This window comes from Podarcis muralis, chromosome Z, assembly GCF_964188315.1.
Source record: "Podarcis muralis chromosome Z, rPodMur119.hap1.1, whole genome shotgun sequence".
In the NCBI taxonomy this organism is placed as follows: domain Eukaryota; kingdom Metazoa; phylum Chordata; class Lepidosauria; order Squamata; family Lacertidae; genus Podarcis; species Podarcis muralis.
Window position 1 is genome coordinate 21,402,497 of NC_135673.1, and position 19,018 is coordinate 21,421,514.

General features: G+C 44.3%; 1 protein-coding gene across 5 annotated transcripts in view; it reads left to right on the top strand.

Moving 5' to 3' along the window:
- The window catches only part of AMOT (angiomotin), a 68,147-nt gene that overhangs the window by 14,619 nt on the left and 34,510 nt on the right, over nt 1–19,018 (top strand). For all 5 annotated transcript variants that reach the window (XM_028714263.2, XM_028714264.2, XM_077922577.1 and 2 more), the window contains 2 exons: nt 10,992–11,169; nt 16,408–17,302. In XM_028714263.2, the coding sequence (XP_028570096.2) occupies nt 16,467–17,302 (836 nt within the window). In that variant the 5' untranslated portion in view covers nt 10,992–11,169; nt 16,408–16,466. The remainder of the gene's footprint in view (nt 1–10,991; nt 11,170–16,407; nt 17,303–19,018) is intronic.

The following is a 19,018-nucleotide window of genomic DNA, read 5'->3' on the forward strand; positions in this document are numbered from 1 at the left end:
CCCTTGCCTCTTAGAGCCCCCTAGGTTATCCTCCCCAGGGGGCAGTGCTACCCACTTTGGAAACCACTGAGCTAGAGTGCTAGGTTTCATAGTTGCAAAGATCTCTGATTAAGACAGAAATTAGTTCCTCCTGTTCCATGGTTATGCTAGCATGTGACTAATCAGATCTCCAGAACTGGTGCCATCAGTCCAATCTAATCCTAGTTTAAGGACTTGTTAGATTCAAGTGATGGGGAATAGAGAGTTTGACCCTTTAAAAAATGTAGTTTACCCTCAAAAAAAAATTAACGAAGAGAAAATTGCCCTGAGCACACCTCTCTGCCCAGCAGTACGCATGGGAAATCTCTGGCCCTCCAGTTGTGGTTGGGCTCCAACCCCCTTTCTCCTGGGTAGTGCTATGGGATAATGGTAGTTAACTACGACTACCATTATGTTGTTGAACTACATCTGGAGCGAAGCATGTTCCCCATCTCTGGCCCTCCAGTTGTGGTTGGGCTCCAACCCCCTTTCTCCTGGGTAGTGCTATGGGATAATGGTAGTTAACTACGACTACCATTATGTTGTTGAACTACATCTGGAGTGAAGCATGTTCCCCATCTCTGGCCTGCAGCGAGGCTTGAAGGGTGTGTTTGTGTCTACTGTAACATTGAAGTCTGCCAACTGGAGCCAGATGTAATATGGTGACTCAAAAAGTAGAACTAATTGCTTCTTGGCCTGCCTGATCCGCACGCTGGGATGACCTGTATATTTCAAGTACTGTACAACATTTTAATTACTACTGATTTGAATGTAGGAACATAACAAGAGCCCTGCTGGATCAGGCCAGTTGCCCATCTAGTCTACCATCCTGTCCCCGCAGTGCCCAACCAGATGCCCATGGGATACCTGCAAACAGGACCTGAGCACAAGAGCACTGTCTCCTCTCCTGTGGTGTCCAGCAGCTGGCATTCAGAAGCATTGCTGCCCCCAACTGTGGAGGCAGAGCAGAGCCATGATCCTTCCACTTCTACCCCACTAACCAGGTCATCAACATTGGTTAGGACCAGATCTAAAATGGCTGTTCCTCTTGTTGCTTCTCCCACTTTCTGGCCCTCCAGACTGGAGGAGGGCAAATGTTGTCCCTATTTTCAAAATATTTCCCAAAAAAAATTTTTTTTAAAAAGCCCTCATCCAAACAACGACTATCACCAGTTAAATAAATTGTTTAAATGGTTATTAAGGAAATGATTATTTTTCTCCTTCCAAAAAAGTACAGCAGAAATATTGTCCAAATATAAACAGTTAGCTCATTAAACCTCACCATAATTTCATAATTATCTGTCTATGTATTTCTAATAGTATATCAAATCAGTAATTTTTGATATAACTGTAAAAACTACTCTGAAAATTTATTTTTTCAAAAATGAAACCTTCATATGGTTGTAAATATTAAGATTATACCAGAAAGAAAGAAAATTGATTTAAATCAAGCCTTACTGACTAGTGATTTAAATCGTGATTTAAATCGATTTGATTTAAATCAAATCCACCCTGTACAGTACATTGATTATTGCTTTCATTTTATGGATCAATGGTCTTGTTAGATAGTAAAATTCATTTTAAATTGCTGTTTTAGGGCTTGTTTTTAAAAGTCTGGAACGGATTAATCCATTTTGCATTACTTTCTATAGGAAAGCACGCCTTGGTTTTGGAACAGACTAAGTTTGAGAACCAAGGTACCACTGTACTGTTTTATCTAGACCGGACCAATTACAATATGTGGCATCAATTTATTAGTATATAATAAAGAGTTATACTAAAGTAAAATTAAAAAGTTCTGCTGTGTGCCCTTTGAAACCCTTTCACATACCCTGGGCAAGGGATACGCACACTACTCGTGGGGAGACTGCAACAAGTAATTGATTACTTGAGACAGGGTGTGTATCCTGCTTTTCAGTTCTACAACTTCACAGTGGTATAAGCGCTGAGTAAAAAGTAGGTCACAAATATAAATTTGAAAATTGAGAGTTCTGTGACCAAATCCAGCAGAGTCATCAAAGAATCCATTCACCACATTAGGGCCAACCTAAATGCCACCCTGTGCTAATAGTGGCTGAGAACTTGTGTCCCCTGTTCAAACCTTGCCTTTGCCGTCCACTCATTGGGGGCCTTAGTTAAGACTAGGCTCCTGCCCTGTCTTTGACTCACCTGACAGAGCAGCCGTGTGTCTTACTTTACAGAGGTCAGTTCTCTACAAACATTGTGTGTGTGTATGTGTGTGTGGCTGGCAAGGCTATCCACTGCGAATCCAGTTTAAAGATCCCCAAAAGGAGAGATCAGGGAGGTCTGATCCCTAGTTTGCAGCTGGGCATCAGGCTGAGTAAGCAACACAGGTCGCCTGTTCACAGCAGCGCTAAGGTGTGTTGCTGTTCAGATCATAGCTATTATTACAAAAATTGTGGGGTTTTTTTGTAATTAGCACATGCAAATTTTATGTAAATCTGCACCCTCTTCTCTTTTTCCCTTTTTGGCAATGTACAAAGGGCCACCCTATCAGCAGGTCATCTACAATAATTATAATATTGGTCTCCCTTACAGAGCAGTTGTCAGGATTAGTGAGATAATATACTGCGAAGCACTTCGGCCATAATAAAAGGGCTTTCAGTGCTAAGCACAATTATCATCTCAGCTGGCATTTCTGCAAAAGTATATTACAGTGGCTGGGACAGGGGAGAGGGGGCATGGATAGGTGGATAAATTTGTGCCCTTATCTAAATCTCTGTGCGCACTGCTTGACATTTTTGATCCTTGTTAAAAACGATATGCTAAAAAATGCTCCCCCCCCCCCCATTAATGCAGATGACATTGATTTGAGCACTAGGCAAACTCACATTGTGATCTCATGTGGTTTTCATTAACTGGGACCCCAGAGCAGAAAGAGAGGCCTGGGCTAAATAAGCAGAGGAATGGCAAAAACCACTCAAATAAATGAAGATGACGTTGAAGCATTCTTGGGATATTTGTGGGATGGGGCTTCTAACAACAGAGAGGAAAGAGCAGGACCCGGATCGCTAAGGAGCAAAGCAAAAGGAATGGAGCTGAACTATAACTCCTAAATTCCTGCTTGTGTTGGGTCACTGGCTCTTGCGATGGGAGTAGAACTGTACTGGGTAGGCTTTGGGGCCTGCCTAGCACTTTCACAATGGGTGTGTAAATATTATCTAGGTTTCCCAAGTGGGCAGCGCTGCCCACTGGGGCATAGGTGTCAACCTTCCCTTTTTTTGCGGGAAATTCCCTTATTCCAGCACCGTTTCCCGCTGCTATCCCGGATTGTTAGATATCCCGTAGACTGACCCTGGGACAGGTGAGGCTGCTGATCCCTTATTTTCAAATCTGAAAGTTGACATCTATGCACTGGGGAGGCAGTGGGATTACGAAGGCGGGGGCACTAAGAGGCAAGGGTGTGGCAGGGGGGTCCCTGGAGGTGTAAATGACTACCAGAAGTTCATCCGTTTTGTTGAATTAATTTAACGGAATAGTTTTAATCGCATTTTGAATTAAGGTGCAATTCATTGTCTCGGTTTTGAATTTTATTCCTTAGTGGGTCGCTTAGTGAGAACTGCTATTATGAATAATAGGGCAGAGGACACTGGGGGCGAGTTTATGAAACTGAGTGGGTAGTTGCCTGAAAAGTTTTGGGAACCACCAGGAATCTTTTGCCCAACATGGGGCTCGAACCCATGGCCCAGAGATGAATGGTCTCATGCTCTAGAGAGTGAGCTATCTCAAGTCCACTTGGGGTTTCCTGGCTTGGAAAGAGCTTTTAAGCTCTCTGCCTTGCTTGTTGGGGAGTGCTGGGGAATCTCTCTCTTCCCATCACATGCTAGCCACAGGGGTGGCTCAAAGAGTTTGGGTATACATGAATTTCATGTATATGCAGAACTCTTGGAATTGAATTCCCCACATCACATGCGATCATACTGTGTTTGATTCACTTTGGAGAATTTGGCCCAGCAAATTATTATTATTATTATATTATTATTTTTATTTCTGTCTGAATGTGTTCTGGTGTTCCAGTTTTGAACTTCAATTGATCACATGGGCTGTGGTTACAGCTTAAACTCCTTTCTTAAAATGGCAAGTGGTTGCTGAAAATGAGCTTTTGCCTTGCATCACCGGGTCATAGGAGCAATTTCCATTATGCCTTTCGCCTGTACGACTCCGTTGCCTTAGGAGCTGGGAAGCTGAGCTCATGCTAAGAATATGTGTATGTCTCCCGCAGTCTCACTTCTTGTTTCTAATTAACAGGAGGTGGTGGTGAGGGTGACTCTCACTCTCTGGAATGAGGATGTGTAATACTGGCCCTTGTCCATGCACCTGCTTGGTGCCACACCTGTGTGATCACCTGAGACACAGTTGGTAGGCAACTGGGATAGGGGTAGCTAAAGCAGCATAATTGTCAATGCAGCCCATTTCTTTGTCACTGTATTTACTTAATTGGGACCAATTGTGTACACTTCAGTATAATTGACTTTTACCTCTAGTTATACAGAAAGCTGAAAAGTCGTTGTTTTGTAAACATTCTTCTTAGCCAAGCTTTCCATTCCATGCCTTCCTCCTGATCATTTCACTCTCCTGTCAACATGCTCCTATTTTTTCTGCTCCACCTCAAGGGTCTTAGTTACTTGAAGAAACCCCTAAGAGTTCCACAGGCTCTGAGTTGGGTCCTTTAGGATTTCTGTCCCCTCTGCTTTTGATCTCTGTTGTTTGCTTATGGGAATTTTTAGTTCTGAGCAGAAGCCACCTTTTGAAGTTTTCATTATGTACTGCACAGCCTGATGACAGTGATGCCTCCCTTTTCTAATGGATTCACTTTCACAACTCTTCCCCATTTTACTAAAGGGGGGTTCTTTCAGGAATAGCTTTGAGTGTGGTGTACACTCAGAGGTTTACTGCTGGGTTGAGGGCAGAGAAATGCTTCTGATTCTCAGAGACTTCTCTTGCAACTCAGGTGGATGCTTGTGTGGTGCCTGCATTTTTCAAACATAATGAGAGAGAGAATAGTATGAACCTTCCACTGTGAAATAATAGTCTACTAGCCCAAGCCTTTGAGCCCTCTAGTTTTATTTATTATGGCTAACATTGGATTACTCATAGGGGCAGGCCTGCCCTGGTGCCCTCCCCGCAAAAGGAGGTGAACTTGTTCTTTCCAATTAGGAATATTTCCCTATTAATTTCTTGGCTGGGCTCTCTTTCCAGGGCAAGTTATTGCAGGTTACACCAAATCTTGTGGCCCACTTTTCTTAGTTTTGCAAGCAGAGGAGAAGCACTTGTATGTGCCTGTTACTGTTTCAGTTGCAGCCGACAATCTGACAAATACCATCTTGTTCGTTCTATAAGACACACTTTTTCCCTCCTAAAAAGTAAGGGAAATGTGTGTGCGTCTTATGGAGCGAATGCAGGCTGCGCAGCTATCCCAGAAGCCAGAACAGCAAGAGGGATTGCTGCACAGCGCTCCCTCACGCTGTTCTGGGTTCTTGGGATAGCTGTGTGAAGCCTCCTCAGGGCAGTGGGAGCCTTCATCCCGCTGCCCTGAGGAGGCTTTGCACGGCTATCCCAAGAACCCAGAACAGCGAGAGGGAGGTTCTAGCTTCTGGCTTAGCCCCTCAGTCCCTTCCCCCGTCTCCTGGAAAAGCCCCCGAGCCGCGCTCCCTTTAAAGAGCCACGTGGAGCTCTTGGGGGCTTTTCCCCGAGGAGTGAGAAGGGCAGCCAGTCAGTGATGGGCTGCCCTTCTCCCTCCTCGGGGAAAAGCCTGCAAGTGCCGCACACACGCTCCACGTGGCTTGTGAAAGGGAGCAGAGCCTGGGATGCATACAGGCTCTGCTCAGCGCTTCCTTAAAGAATATTTTTTTTCTTGCATTCCCCCTCTAAAAACTAGGTGCGTTTTATGGTCAAGTGCATCTTATGGAGCGAAAAATCCAGTAGCTTGCAGCACTCTCTGGAAGTAGTATGTGGCATAATTTGAAAGTACTTGATCCCCCATGTGATCACTTACATCTTGCTTATTTCATTCCATATTTTTCAAGTGGCCTTTTTGACATTTGAAGTGTGCACTGCATGGAATTAGGATAATTGAAGCTCTATAAGACACACTTTTTGAAGCGGCTGCAGGATGAGTTTGTAGCCCTCTCCAGAGACTGCCCCCCAGGCACTGCGCTCCATTAACAACGCCTTTGCTTCAAAAACATGAACCCATTCCTCAAATGCCCTTGATACTCTTCCAGTCCCATGGCAATGGATCATGTCTTCTGGTTTCCATTCCCTAGCTCTGGTTGATGTGACCATCTGACACTCTCTCCCTGGTGATGAGGCACCACTGCAGGTCTAAGCAGGGTGAGATGCCTGCAGGGTCTCTGATGTGAGGTGAAAGTGCTGTGGCCTGCTTCTTGAGGGCCCCAGCCAGGAAATAACCATGCAAAATAGAGGAAATGAGGTGACGATATATATAGGAAGGAGAAATAAAGGAAAACACTACATCAGTAAAATGAACAGGTGAGCAAAAATAAGTAAATAAGAATGAAAGAGTAGGATGGTGAATAAAATGAAGGAGAGATAAGATCAGGTTGGGGACTACAAGCTTGTGTGAGGCATGACTTTTAAGCATGTGGGTCATTACACTAAGGAGTACCTTGGACTGATGCAGGCAGGTAAAATTGTGCTGTTGCTGTCGATCAATTGAATATTGCTGGAATTTAGGCTTGCAGAAAATGGTGATGACTTTGGAGGTAATTGATTTTGAACTTGGTCACACAATCAGGAACCAGTCTTTGTCATCTTAATCATCCCAGTCAGCATGAGAGTGGAATTCCTGGGCATTGTGGCTTCTTCGTAAATATTCACTGATTCCACCCATTGAAGTAATCTCCTCTACCACCACCCCTTAGATAGATTTTTAAGATTGAAAACTAGGATCTGTGGAATGTTTTTGGTGACCAAAGTGTACTCTGGAGAACAGAGAAGTGTGTGTCTGTCTGTTTAAAACAACAGCATGTGGAACAAGTAAATGGGATTATCCAGTTGACACTGAGAGAATATGGCAGCGAAGAGTCAGGAATAGACTTTCACGTTGTCTAATACAAATAAAACCCCTCTTTCTTTCTAATAAAAAAAAATGATTTGGGCTGCTTACAGCTTGGCAGAAGCAATTAACAGTAAGACTTAGGAGCCTTCACTTTAGGATTTGTGATACCTCAGCAGGCTAGGGGGAGAAAGGTTGGAAAGGTGGAGTCAGATTACTTTGTCACAGCTGCATTCCTCTATTCAGGTACCCCATCTGGCCTGTGTGTGTGTTTCTTTGAAGGTGACTGCATAGAATCTGTTGGGGAACTGCCTTCCCCACTGCAAAACAGTCTCCTTGCCAAGGTGAACAGCCTGTTCTGACTTGGATACCATAGTTGGTGCTCAGCCTGGGAATGTAACATTGGATGCAGTCATGGGCATGGTAACACGCATGCCTTTGTTCACATCAACCAATTGCACCTTCTGCGCATTTAACACGCATTCAACCTACACAGTTTCAGCCACATGCGTGCTGGATGGAATTGCACAAAGTGGACAGCTTAAAAGCCGTTTTTGCACCAGCTCTGCTTGGGCTCACCCTGTGTGAAAAGAGGTTTTAAGCTCTTTGCACTACTTTCTGGGCAAGTCCTGCTCAGTGTGCTAGCTCTGGGAATACAGAGAGCTATCTCTCCCCTACCAAACTAGGCATGGGGCCGCTCCAGGGGTTTAGGTATATGCGATTTTCATGTATACACAGAACCCTATGAACTGACACCCTGTGTGAGATTCAGTCATACAGTAGTTTAAGTCGGGCTACCTTTGGAAACTTCAAGGAGTTTGCTGATTACAGCCAGTTTTGAGGAGCTTGTGACTCACTACCTGCCACAGCTACGCTGATTCCCAGTCTGTTTTCAGGCCAAAATCCGAAATGGGGGCTATGACCTTTTGAATCATTAATGACTAGGGACCAGGGTTCTTCAAGAACTCTCTTTCCCCTGATGAACTTGTCCTTAAGATTTTCTGGAAAGGCTGCCCTTTGCATCCCACCAGCATCTGAGCAGTGTGTCTGTTTGGGATGTGGGCTCTCTCTGTGGCCATTCCAAGCCCGTGGAACTGTCTTCCTAGTGCAGTGATGGCAAACCTTTTAGAGACCAAGTGCCCAAACTGCAACTCCAAACCCACTTATTTATCGCAAAGTGCCAACACGGCAACTTAACCTGTATATCTCATTTTTCCCCCTGTGTGTTTCATATTTCTTCTTTATGACTGCTGTTGTAATAAATAATCCTTCATAAAAGTTATTGCATTACATTCTTCTTTAAATTTTCTTTCCATTGATATATAATTTTATGGTATAACTCAGTGCTATTTTTCTAAAAAAATGTTTAGGGGTACTCCCATATTGACTCAAGAAAATCACCACTGGGGGAAAAATAAATACAGTTCAAATTGGGAAAAGTGTTCCGGTTTTGGAACGTTTTTTGGAAGCCAAACGTGCTCTGTTCTGAGTATAACTTCCATTTTGAGTGCCACACTTAATTTTCCTGGTGAGTGGAGGCAGGCCGGGCAGCAAGCAAGCAGGCACCTGCCGCCCACCAGCACTGTGTCCCTCCACTGCCGCTGCCACAACAGCAACCACCCCCTCCTCCAGCTCTGGCAGCCCCAGTGCTGAGTGAGGGAAGGCTGGTTCAGCCCTGCTGGGGCAACTGCGCACGTGCCCACAGAGAGGGCTATGAGTGCCCTCTCTGGCATGCGTGTCATAGGTTCGCCACCACTCTCCTAGTGGGTTCTTCCTGGCCCTCCTTTCTTGTGGTCCTCTGTTGCAAGAGGAGGACTTTTCTTTTACAGCAGATATTTGACCAGCTGCTCTGTTAAGGTTTTAGTCTTTGTATTTCAGTCTGAATCTGTCCCCCGCCCCCGTTTCCCTTGTATTTCCCTTCACTGCTTGTTATTTTAACTATGTTTGTGTTGTGAGTGGCTTTGGGCATTTTTTTTTTTAAATGGACAGCTGAAGTAAGAATGGTTTTAGTAAGCTCCTTGTAAAACATGCCAGAAAGGTTCTGCTTTTCTGTTGTTCAAAGACTTGGATTTACCTTTGCTGGAATGTTTGTTGGCAGATGTGCTTAGGAAGCCTTTTCCCGGCAGTTGTGCTGGCTGCGGCTGATGGGAATTGCAGTCCAAAACATCTGGGGGGAGGCAGCAGAGTGCCAAGCACTGGTACATCCCTCTGAAATCTAGTAGGAGGAGATTTGTTTTAGGAAAATAAGAAGAACCTTCGGGTTCAAGGCAGTGTCCCGTCTACAGCATCCTTCTCTCACAGTGGCCAACCAAATGCCCCAATGGGAAGCCCACAAGCAAGATTTGAGTGCAAGAGCCCTCTCCCCTCCTGTGGTTTCTAGCAACTGGTATTCAGAAACATTACTGCCTCCAGCTGTGGAGGCAGAGCATAGCCATCATGGCTAGTAGCTACCCACAGCCCTCTCCTCCATGAATTTGTCTTCTACCGAATTTCTCATGGCATGCATAATTTCATAAACTTCTGTCATGTCGCTTCTTATTTAACCAATTTAAATTTGATTATCTTCTTGGGTTTAGCCACAGAATCCATGCAATCAGTGGCTCAATAGAGATCCTCTGTGTGTTTAATCACAAATAAAGACTTGAACTTGGGTGAAATAATAATTGTTATTGCAATATCTACTTTTTATATCTGCTTTTAAAAAACATTCCAAGATGTTATTTGGCACCCTCCCTCAGTTCCTCTGCCAACTCATCTTGCTTTATAACATATCTATAGTTCAGAGTTCCATCATTTTTCCGAACAGTTTCTGTAAAGTCTTAAATGAGCCAGGCATTTGCATATTCTGGTGGTGCTGAGTGACTGTCTCCCTCAATATTTGAATAAGAAATAAAACAATGGCATAGTGTCATTCAACCAATGTCCTTTAGTTACTGATTTTGTTCCTCACAATTTGCTAGAATGTAGAGAAGGGGTGTCCAACTCAAATGGGTTATGGAACCAAATTACACCCACCCACCCCATCCCCCCCCCCCACAGAGAGAGTTTTGTAATAAATCCTTGATCAATTTTGGCAGAAGAGTAGGGTGTTAGGAGGACTGGTGAATTAAAGCACCTCTCCTCCACTCAGCCCCCCCGAATACCAGCTCTTCCTCCAAAGACCAAATGCATACAAACAACATGCTCCAAAATCCTTTCACGTTGCAGAAACAGCTGCTGTTATCACATGCTTGCATACACACATGGATGCACTTGCTTAAAATAATATCTTTTTAATGCAGCATTTTAATCAAGCATGTCAGAACTGGATGCAGTGTTGTCAAATGCCCCAGATGAAAGTAGGAATGTTTCCTTAAAAAAAATCCCAACAATTCTTAACTTTATTTTTCAGTTTCTAAAAGTACACGTAACAAACATAAACATGTTATCCCTAACCCCCAATAAACATTCCATGCATATACCATGTAAGTAATGCAGCCAAACATGAAATTTTTAAATAGTTTAGAGTGTATCACATCAGTTAAATGTCTCCGTTGTCTAGAGCGATGATAATGCCAAGGTTTCATGTTTGATCCCCTATGGGACAGCTACATATACCTGCATTGCAGGGGGTTGGACTAGATGATCCTCAGGGTCCCTTCCAACTCTACAATTCTACTCTGTCTTAACAGATTTGCCCAGAGGAAGCTGTGGGCAGCTGTGGGTGGGGGGCAGCACTGCCCTTTCCAGCACACTGAATATACATGGGCCAGTGGCCATACAGTTTCAAAATCACCGTTGGCCTTTGTGTTCCTGAGCACGCTAAGATGCTTCATTCATTTCTCTATAAGGGCTGTGTTGCATAGCCTATCTCACCATGCCTCCAGAGTTAAGTTAGTAGCTGTTTTCTAATACTGTCTTATTTAATCAGTTTCCACCATTTCTTGTTTTTCAGAATTTTCTAAAGTGTCAAGGAATTGCCAAGCTAACCCAAATTTCAAGGGACCCAAAAATACGCTGCCACTCTTGACTAAGGAAGAAAAGAGGGACTATCGTCATCTCTCATACCAGAACTCCCACTTCATGCTGCAAGAGCCAAGGCTGGAGTCGCCAATTTAAGTTTGTTTTCTAAGGTACATCAAAGGCCTCCACAATCTTTTCCAAGCAAGAAGATAACTGTGGGCAGCTTTCATGAGGCTGTATAAATCTCTGTTGGAAAATGCTTGTATCTTAGTTTGCCAACCGCGGTAAGATAGGTTTGACCGCAGGCGGAAGGAGCAGGGGTGAGCCAGGAGCTCTTCACTGCCCTCCCTTACCGGGTTTCAGAGTGAGCTTTTAAAATGCAGTGTCTTGGCATTCTTTTTTACTTATTGCAAAGGTTTATTGCAGTGACACATTTTTAATATCACATTTTTCATAGCAATTGTTAATTGGACCCCACAAACATAAACAGGATTCAGCCTTAGGAATTGGTGCCGACCACAAGTTATTTGAATAATTAATATTTATAAATACTGGTGTGTGGGGGGGTGTTTAACATATTGTTCTAGATTAATATGAAACACTACTTGATATGACAATAATATTTTATGTATTACTTGTGTTAAAGCCATAAACCAATTATAAGAAGGTAGCACCATTATCATTACAGTAGTGTGTAATACTAATTTATTTGCTAAATGGACTGTGCAATTTGTTTTCTAATATTCCCTCTAGCAACAGATCCAGGAGTTGGTTCTTAAAATATTTTCAGGAGCAGTCACAAATGGATGGAACCTCATCAAATTACACACATTCAGCCTATTCATTTTTCACAATATTGTTTTGAAATCTTTCCTAAAATATCCCAGCAGTGTTTTGGCTTTCTTGTGATGATGGTGGCACGATCCTGTTTGATAAAATTTGTATGGAGGTCAATCCATGAGGTCTCTCAATTATCCCTCTATATATGAAAGATCCAAAGATACTTTGCTGGAGAATGTGATAAACCTACACATGGTTTTAGACAGCTAAGTCGCAGTTGAACTCAGTGACAGAGGCATATTGAGGGCTGTTTGCACCCTTGGCAAGAGGCTATATCGTTATCCGCAACCCAAAAACCCCCACTTCTCCCATGTTTGATCTCACCACTTATTGAACATACAATTAAGCTGTAATTATCACTGGCCGTATTTTTTGCATCTCATTCCCATTCAGCTACCATCTTATAAATTTCTCCTTTGTATGCCTTGGGAGGGGAGGGGAGAGAAGATGAATTATTTCAACCCATGCCTTCTGGAAATGTGATATTCAAGGGTAACGACAACAGGATTGAAGTTTTATGCCCTTTTCTAAAATTTTCCAGCATTATGATATCCTTTAAGAGATGTGGTGACCAGAATTATAAACAGTATTTCTAGAGCAGTTGCTCCATAGACTTGTATAAAGCTGTTATGATATTGCCAGTTCTGTTTTCAGTCCTTTTCAAAATGATCCCTAAACTTTAATTCCCCCCCCCCCTTTTTTTTTACCGCTGCCACAACTGGATCAACATCTTAATTGATCCATCCACTATGACCATAAGATCTCTTTCTTGGTCAGTCACCACCAGCTCAGACCTCAATAACATATGTGATGTTAGAATCAGCAGGCATCACTTTACACTTGTGATTTAAATTCTCATTCACCCAGTTTGGAGAGATCCTTTTGGTCGCCTCAAAGCCTCTTTTAGTTCAACAACAACAACAACAACCCTGTACAACTTAGTGTCATCAGCAAACTTTGCTGGACTAGATGATCCCATAGTTGTCAACTCTTCCCCTTTTTTAAGGGAAATCCTATTCAGAATAAGGGAATTTCCCTTTAAAAAGGGGAAACGTTGACAGTTATGGATGATCCTCAGGGTCCCTTCCAACTCTATGATTCTGTGATCTCCAGAAAGGACTAGAAATATGCTGTGTCTCATGCTGCAAACCTAGGTTCAAAAAGCAGACAACATGCATCCAGTAAATCTAACTCACTATCACAGATGGGTAGGACCGGAACGATGAATTAAACCAGAATGGTTTTCTTATCTATTTCAAGATATAAGAATATTTATCCTACTTTCACTCCCCGCTCCATACCAAACACACCATCAGATACACAAAATAAAACTTCAGAATGGGTAGGTACACAGAAAGGATAAAGGTAAATGACTCCTGGACAGTTAAGTCCAGTCAAAGGCGACTATTAGATCAGGAAGGGAAACCCAAAGGAAATCTTCCTTTTTCGCCATAATTTCCAGTCTTCTCTCCCCAGCCCCACATTCCTAGAAAAAAAGAGATGCAGCAGAACCCAAATAAAGGGGGGGGGGACCGTTATTCTGCAGGGAAGCCAGCAAAAATGTTATTATTAGAAGAAATGAAAGCCAAAGCAAGAGAAGAGAGGCACTGCTTTGCTGCTAGAGCCGTTTTGAGAAGCAAAACCAGAACCAATTAGAAACCCCTTAAATACTCAGCCAGCACAGCAAGAGGTCCACAAGTAAAACTTGCAAACCTCAATGGGTCTCACAAAGAGAGACTATCTGAAATTCCCCAGAAGATACCATCAGTTGCTACCTGCAAAGTTAGTGATTTAAGGGGTGAAAATCATCCAGATCTCACCTCCTGCTCCTGGCCCAAGAGAGAAGTAGTCCATTTTACAGCGTGAAAGCAGTTTGTTTGCTTGCTTATGCAAATCATACAACAATTGAAAGTTTTCCTCTTCAGCACAAAAGACTTCCTGGGGAGTGGGCTGAAAAGCTGTCTTTGGCTCTTCTACCCAACCAGAGGAGAGTCCCAAATCTGGCAGCAGGAAATCTCAACTTGGTTGCAAGGGGGTGCTCCTGAGTTGCAGAAAACAGCTAGAAACTGGGGACTTTTTAGTGGCCATGACCTCTGGATCTTTGAAGATTTAATCTTGGATACAAACTCTTAGAAATAATTGCATCCTCTGGAGAGTGTGGATGATTGGTATATTACTTTTAAAAAAATCTTTTTACTGTGTTAGGCATTATTCTCTCTCCTGCTTAGTTTTAAGCTGTTAAATTAGATTGGTTTATTTGTATTGTTTTATACAACCATATACCATTTTTTTTGGTATTTATTGATTGATGACATTTCTAATTGTTTCTAGCATACGATCACAGAAATTGCATATAGGCAAGCCTTTGGAACTGCCCCACAACTAGTGAATGAGGGTTAGAGAGAGAGAGTTCCCTGTTCTCCCAGAGCCTGTGTACAAATTGAGTCTTGCCCAGCAAGCAAGGCGGAGAGCTTAAAATCCGTTTTCACTCTGGTTCCTCTTGGGTTACCCAGTGCAAAACAAAGTGTTAAGCTCTCCACCTTGTTTTCATTTAATAATCCATATAAAAGGATGTCACATAGAGGAGGGAGAAAGGTTGTTTTCTGCTGCTCCAGAGAAGCGGACACGGAGCAATGGATCCAAACTACAAGAAAGAAGATTCCACCTAAACATTAGGAAGAACTTCCTGACAGTAAGAGCTGTTCGACAGTGGAATTTGCTGCCAAGGAGTGTGGTGGAGTCTCCTTCTTTGGAGGTCTTTAAGCAGAGGCTTGACAACCATATGTCAGGAGTGCTCTGATGGTGTTTCCTGCTTGGCAGGGGGTTGGACTCGATGGCCCTTGTGGTCTCTTCCAACTCTATGATTCTATGATTTCTGTGCTCCTTCTCTACTCCTGCTGCTGCCAGGAAACAAGTCAGAGTCTAGTTCAGTGGTTCCCAAAGGGTAGAGGTGGGATTATGTAAGGGGGTTCTAAGAGGCAAGGGGACAGCAGGAGGCGCTGAGGGTGTAAATGATGCTCAGACTTTGAAAAGCTGCTGTCACTGGATCAGGTTCATTAGTTTGGTTCAGGGGTCAGCAACCTTTTTCAGCCGTGGGCCGGTCCACCGTCCCTCAGACCTTGTGGTGGGCCGGACTATATTTTGAAAAAATGAATGAATGAACGAATTCCTATGCCCCACAAATAACCCTGAGATGCATTTTAAATAAAAGCACACATTCTACTCATGTAAAAACACCAGGCAGGCCCCACAAATAACCCAGAGGTGCATTTTAAATAAAAGGACATATTCTACTCATGTAAAAACACGCTGATTCCCAGACCGTCCGTGGGCCGGATTGAGAAGGCGATTGGGCAGCATCTGGCCCCCAGGCCTTAGGTTGCCTACCCCTGGTCTGGTTGGATCAATTAAGCGGAACAGTTTTTGTTGGATTTTGAATAAATGTGCAAGTAACTGATACTGTTCCAAATTTTATTATCTTATTATATTCCTTAGTGGATCATGAAAAACGCTATTCTAAATAACATTCTTTATAAGGTAAGGTTGGTGGGGAATGGGCACCAGCTTATTGGAACCAAGGGGCTGATGGGCCAAAACTGTTAGGGAACCAGTGGGCTAGCTTGTTGCGATGTCCAAGCTTGGGCTTTTGGTTTGTTTTTCTCCAAACAAGGAGCAAATAAGGAGCTTACTGCTTGGAAGTTTGCTTTTTCCAAAAGAAACCGCACAGCCATGAACTCTGTCCCTTTTCCTGGCAACATAGCAGGAGTTGTGGCAGTGGGCGGGGGGGGGGGGGGAGGAGGGAGGGAAGAGAGAGCAAAGTGGGAATTTTTTAGCCATGTCTGAAAATGAGGTTTCAACCATGGTTCAACATGATGGTGTGAACTTGACAGTATAGACGCTGTCTGTATTTTAGCAATCAAACCTATGGCTAGACTCTTGACTCTCCTTGTGGGAGGTGGCTGTTATTTCAGACCACCTTCTCAGATAAATCCCTTTCTCTGAATTTATTTATTTATTATTTCACAAAATTTAGACATGGCTTGATTATTTAAAAAAAAAAAAACACCCCACAACAACCCTTCAACGTGGTTTACAAAGGGAACAAAGCAATAAAATTATCACTAAAAACAGTAAAAAAAAAACCTCTTATAAACATATAAAAGATTAAAGCAGCAATAAATGAAAAACAGATTAAAACGTGTGTCAGCATTCTACATGTCTGCGCAGGTAGGTCTAAACAAAAATGTTTTTACCAGGCACTGGAAAGAGTGCATTGAAGGTGCATTGCCTGATGTCAATAAGCAGGGAGTTCCAGACTAAAAGATTGATTTCTTGCAAATGTGGAACAGGCAGCGCCCGTAATAGTGCTAATGCCACAGATTGAAGCAGTCAGGGTAAGGCAGTCTCAGACAAACTGGTCCCAAGGTGCTAATGGCAATCTTTTTGTTAAGCCCCACTACCTGAATAAGGAAAGGTATGGGGTTTTCTGCCTTCTCCACCCGGACTTCCACCTTTCTCAGCTCAACATGGAGGCCAACAATCCCCTCTTTTCTTCCCCTCCTTTCCAGGTCACGGGCAGCCTGCGCGCCCCCTTTCGCATTCCACCCCCCGAGGCCTCGCAGTTGAGATGAGGAATTCAGACGAGCAAACGGCCACGACAGTTTTACAGCGCCTGCTGCAGGAGCAGCTGCGATATGGGAACCCAAACGACAGCCGCAACCTCCTCGCTTTGCACCACCAAGCTACGGGCAACGCACCCACTTTCGCCAGCAACGGGAGCCCAGGGGCTCCAAGCGAGGGGCTGAGTCCCCAGGACCACCAGGCCGGAGCCCATGTTGCCCGCCAGGAGCCCCAGGGCCAGGAAATACAAATGGACAATAGTGTCATGGAGAAGCAGCTCTCCCCAAGGCTCCAGAACAGCGAAGACCTCCCAACCTATGAGGAAGCGAAAGTCCAGTCCCAGTACTTCAGGGGCCAGCAGCACGCCAGCGTTGGGGCAGCATTTTATGTGACGGGGGTCTCCAACCAGAAGATGAGGACTGAGGGGCGCCCGACAGTCCAGCGTGTGAGCCCTGGGAAGGTCCACCAGGACGAAGGACTCAAGGACCTAAAGCAAGGGCACGTCCGCTCCCTGAGCGAGAGGCTGATGCAGCTGTCTCTGGCCACCAGTGGCGTGAAGGCCCACGCGCCCGTCACAAGCGCCCCGCTCTCCCCACTCTCCTCCCAGCAGACCAACGACTTCTACAAGAACTCTGTGACAGCTCCTCCCCAGCCAAATATGAAAGGGATGGAGCACAGGGGGCCTCCTCCTGAGTACCCCTACAAAAACATGCCCACCCCTCCGATGAGCTGTAAGCAGATGGATCCCGGGCATTTCTACAGCGACCACCGCCTGGGTCAGCAAGGCCGAGCTGACGGGCCACTGATGAGGTACCAGCATCCTCCTGAATATGGATCTTTCAGGTAAGCAGCCTGCCTTTCATGCACGAAACCAAAGAAAGGGAGCAATTCAGCCCAAGGTCCTCAAAGGGCCCAGAATGAGCTACGGTAAGCCCGCAACATACACTAGGCTTATATTCCAAGGATAACACCTAAAGCTAAAATCGCTTATAGTCAAGACACATTGGGTTCAGTGGTAAGCCGGATAGCCAAAGTCATTTTTCCTGAAACCCTGCACTCTGTCCACCCCCTTTTAATTTTTCTTGCAACACACATAACTGCTGATTGTGCACAAGTTAAATGCACATAAGTTGTGGGCTTACTGTATTTTGCTGGCGCTTTTGAGAATTTCTTCTTGGCTTTTTCCTTACCTGTCTGCACAAACCATCCTTGGGAACTTGTGGTATTTTCAGGTGATGTCTCGGTTTTGTACTTTGCTAATGGGAATCAAGAGAAAATAAGGAGCCTGCAGGATGCAGGCCAATGGCCCATCTAGTCCAGCATTCTGTTCTCACAGTGGCCAACCAGATGCTCAAGAGCCCTTTTCCTTACTGTGGTTTCCAGGAACTAGTATTCAGAAGCATTTCTGTCTCTGACACTGGAGGCAAAACATGGCCATCATGGTGGCCAGTAGCCATCCTGATGTGAAATTGGCTTTCCTTAAAAACAGCTGGAGGAACAAGAGGACTTCCTGATAGCTGCACCTGTCACTGAAAAGTGCTATAGGCAGAAAGGGATGTGAGAGGCCTGACCCTTCCAGGATAGAGGTTACCAGAGTGGTAATTCTCCCGCTGGTGGTTTTGCATAGCAGTTACTGGGCCATCACTCAGGCTAGCAGCAGTCAGCTCAGTCAAGCTTCCCATTCACTTAGATCTGTGCATCAGGCCTTCTTGGTTGCTCCTATTGACTACCAGTGTAGATCTTGTGGCAACCAGAGACAGATATTTTGCTGGTGTAGCACATTTGTTACTCTTGCTCCCTGCTGGAGTATGTTTTAGAGTTTGTTAGAGACTGATATATATAAACAAACAGTTGCTCATCTTTTTACCAGCCTCTTGAGTGACATGTTTTCTGTTTGGCATTGTTGCAGGGAGGTTACTATGGGAATGTTGTACAGCATTTGTTTTTTTTGCGTACTACTGTTTCAGTGTTTTTTTTGTAAACCATCCTGGAATTTGATAACAAAGAGCAGTTATATTTGTAAGTTAAGCAGATAACTAAAATAATAGACTGTAGAAAGTTGTGATAGTCAGAGCTGTTGCTCTGTCTATCTCAGTATGGTCTACACTGAGTGGCCGTGGTTCTCCTGGGTGTTGGGCATAAGATACCTAGGGATCCCATTGAGAATTGAACTTGGCACCTTCTTCATGCAGAGCAGACGCTGTACTGCTCAGTTAGCTATGGCTCCTGCTGTGGACGTCTGTGGCTTTCAAACTTACTTCCCCAGGGCACAAGTGCCACATCAATTTATTCACTGCAGAATGCTTGCCCATTGCAGAGGATTCTGGGAAATGTTCCAGGGTACCCTCTTCCATGCCTTCCCCTTTTGGTCTCCATGAACAGAAACCACACTCTGCAGCAGGATGCTGTCAGCTCTCTGTGGCTGCTCTTGTGGTGTACTGCATGGTTGAGCAAGGGTTTCGTTGAATATAGTCTGAATTAGAACCTGGTGGTGTGTTCAGCAAGCCCAGCCCTCTCATTAGACAGTGTGAGGCAGATTCTCGGGGGCAGCTGCAGCTC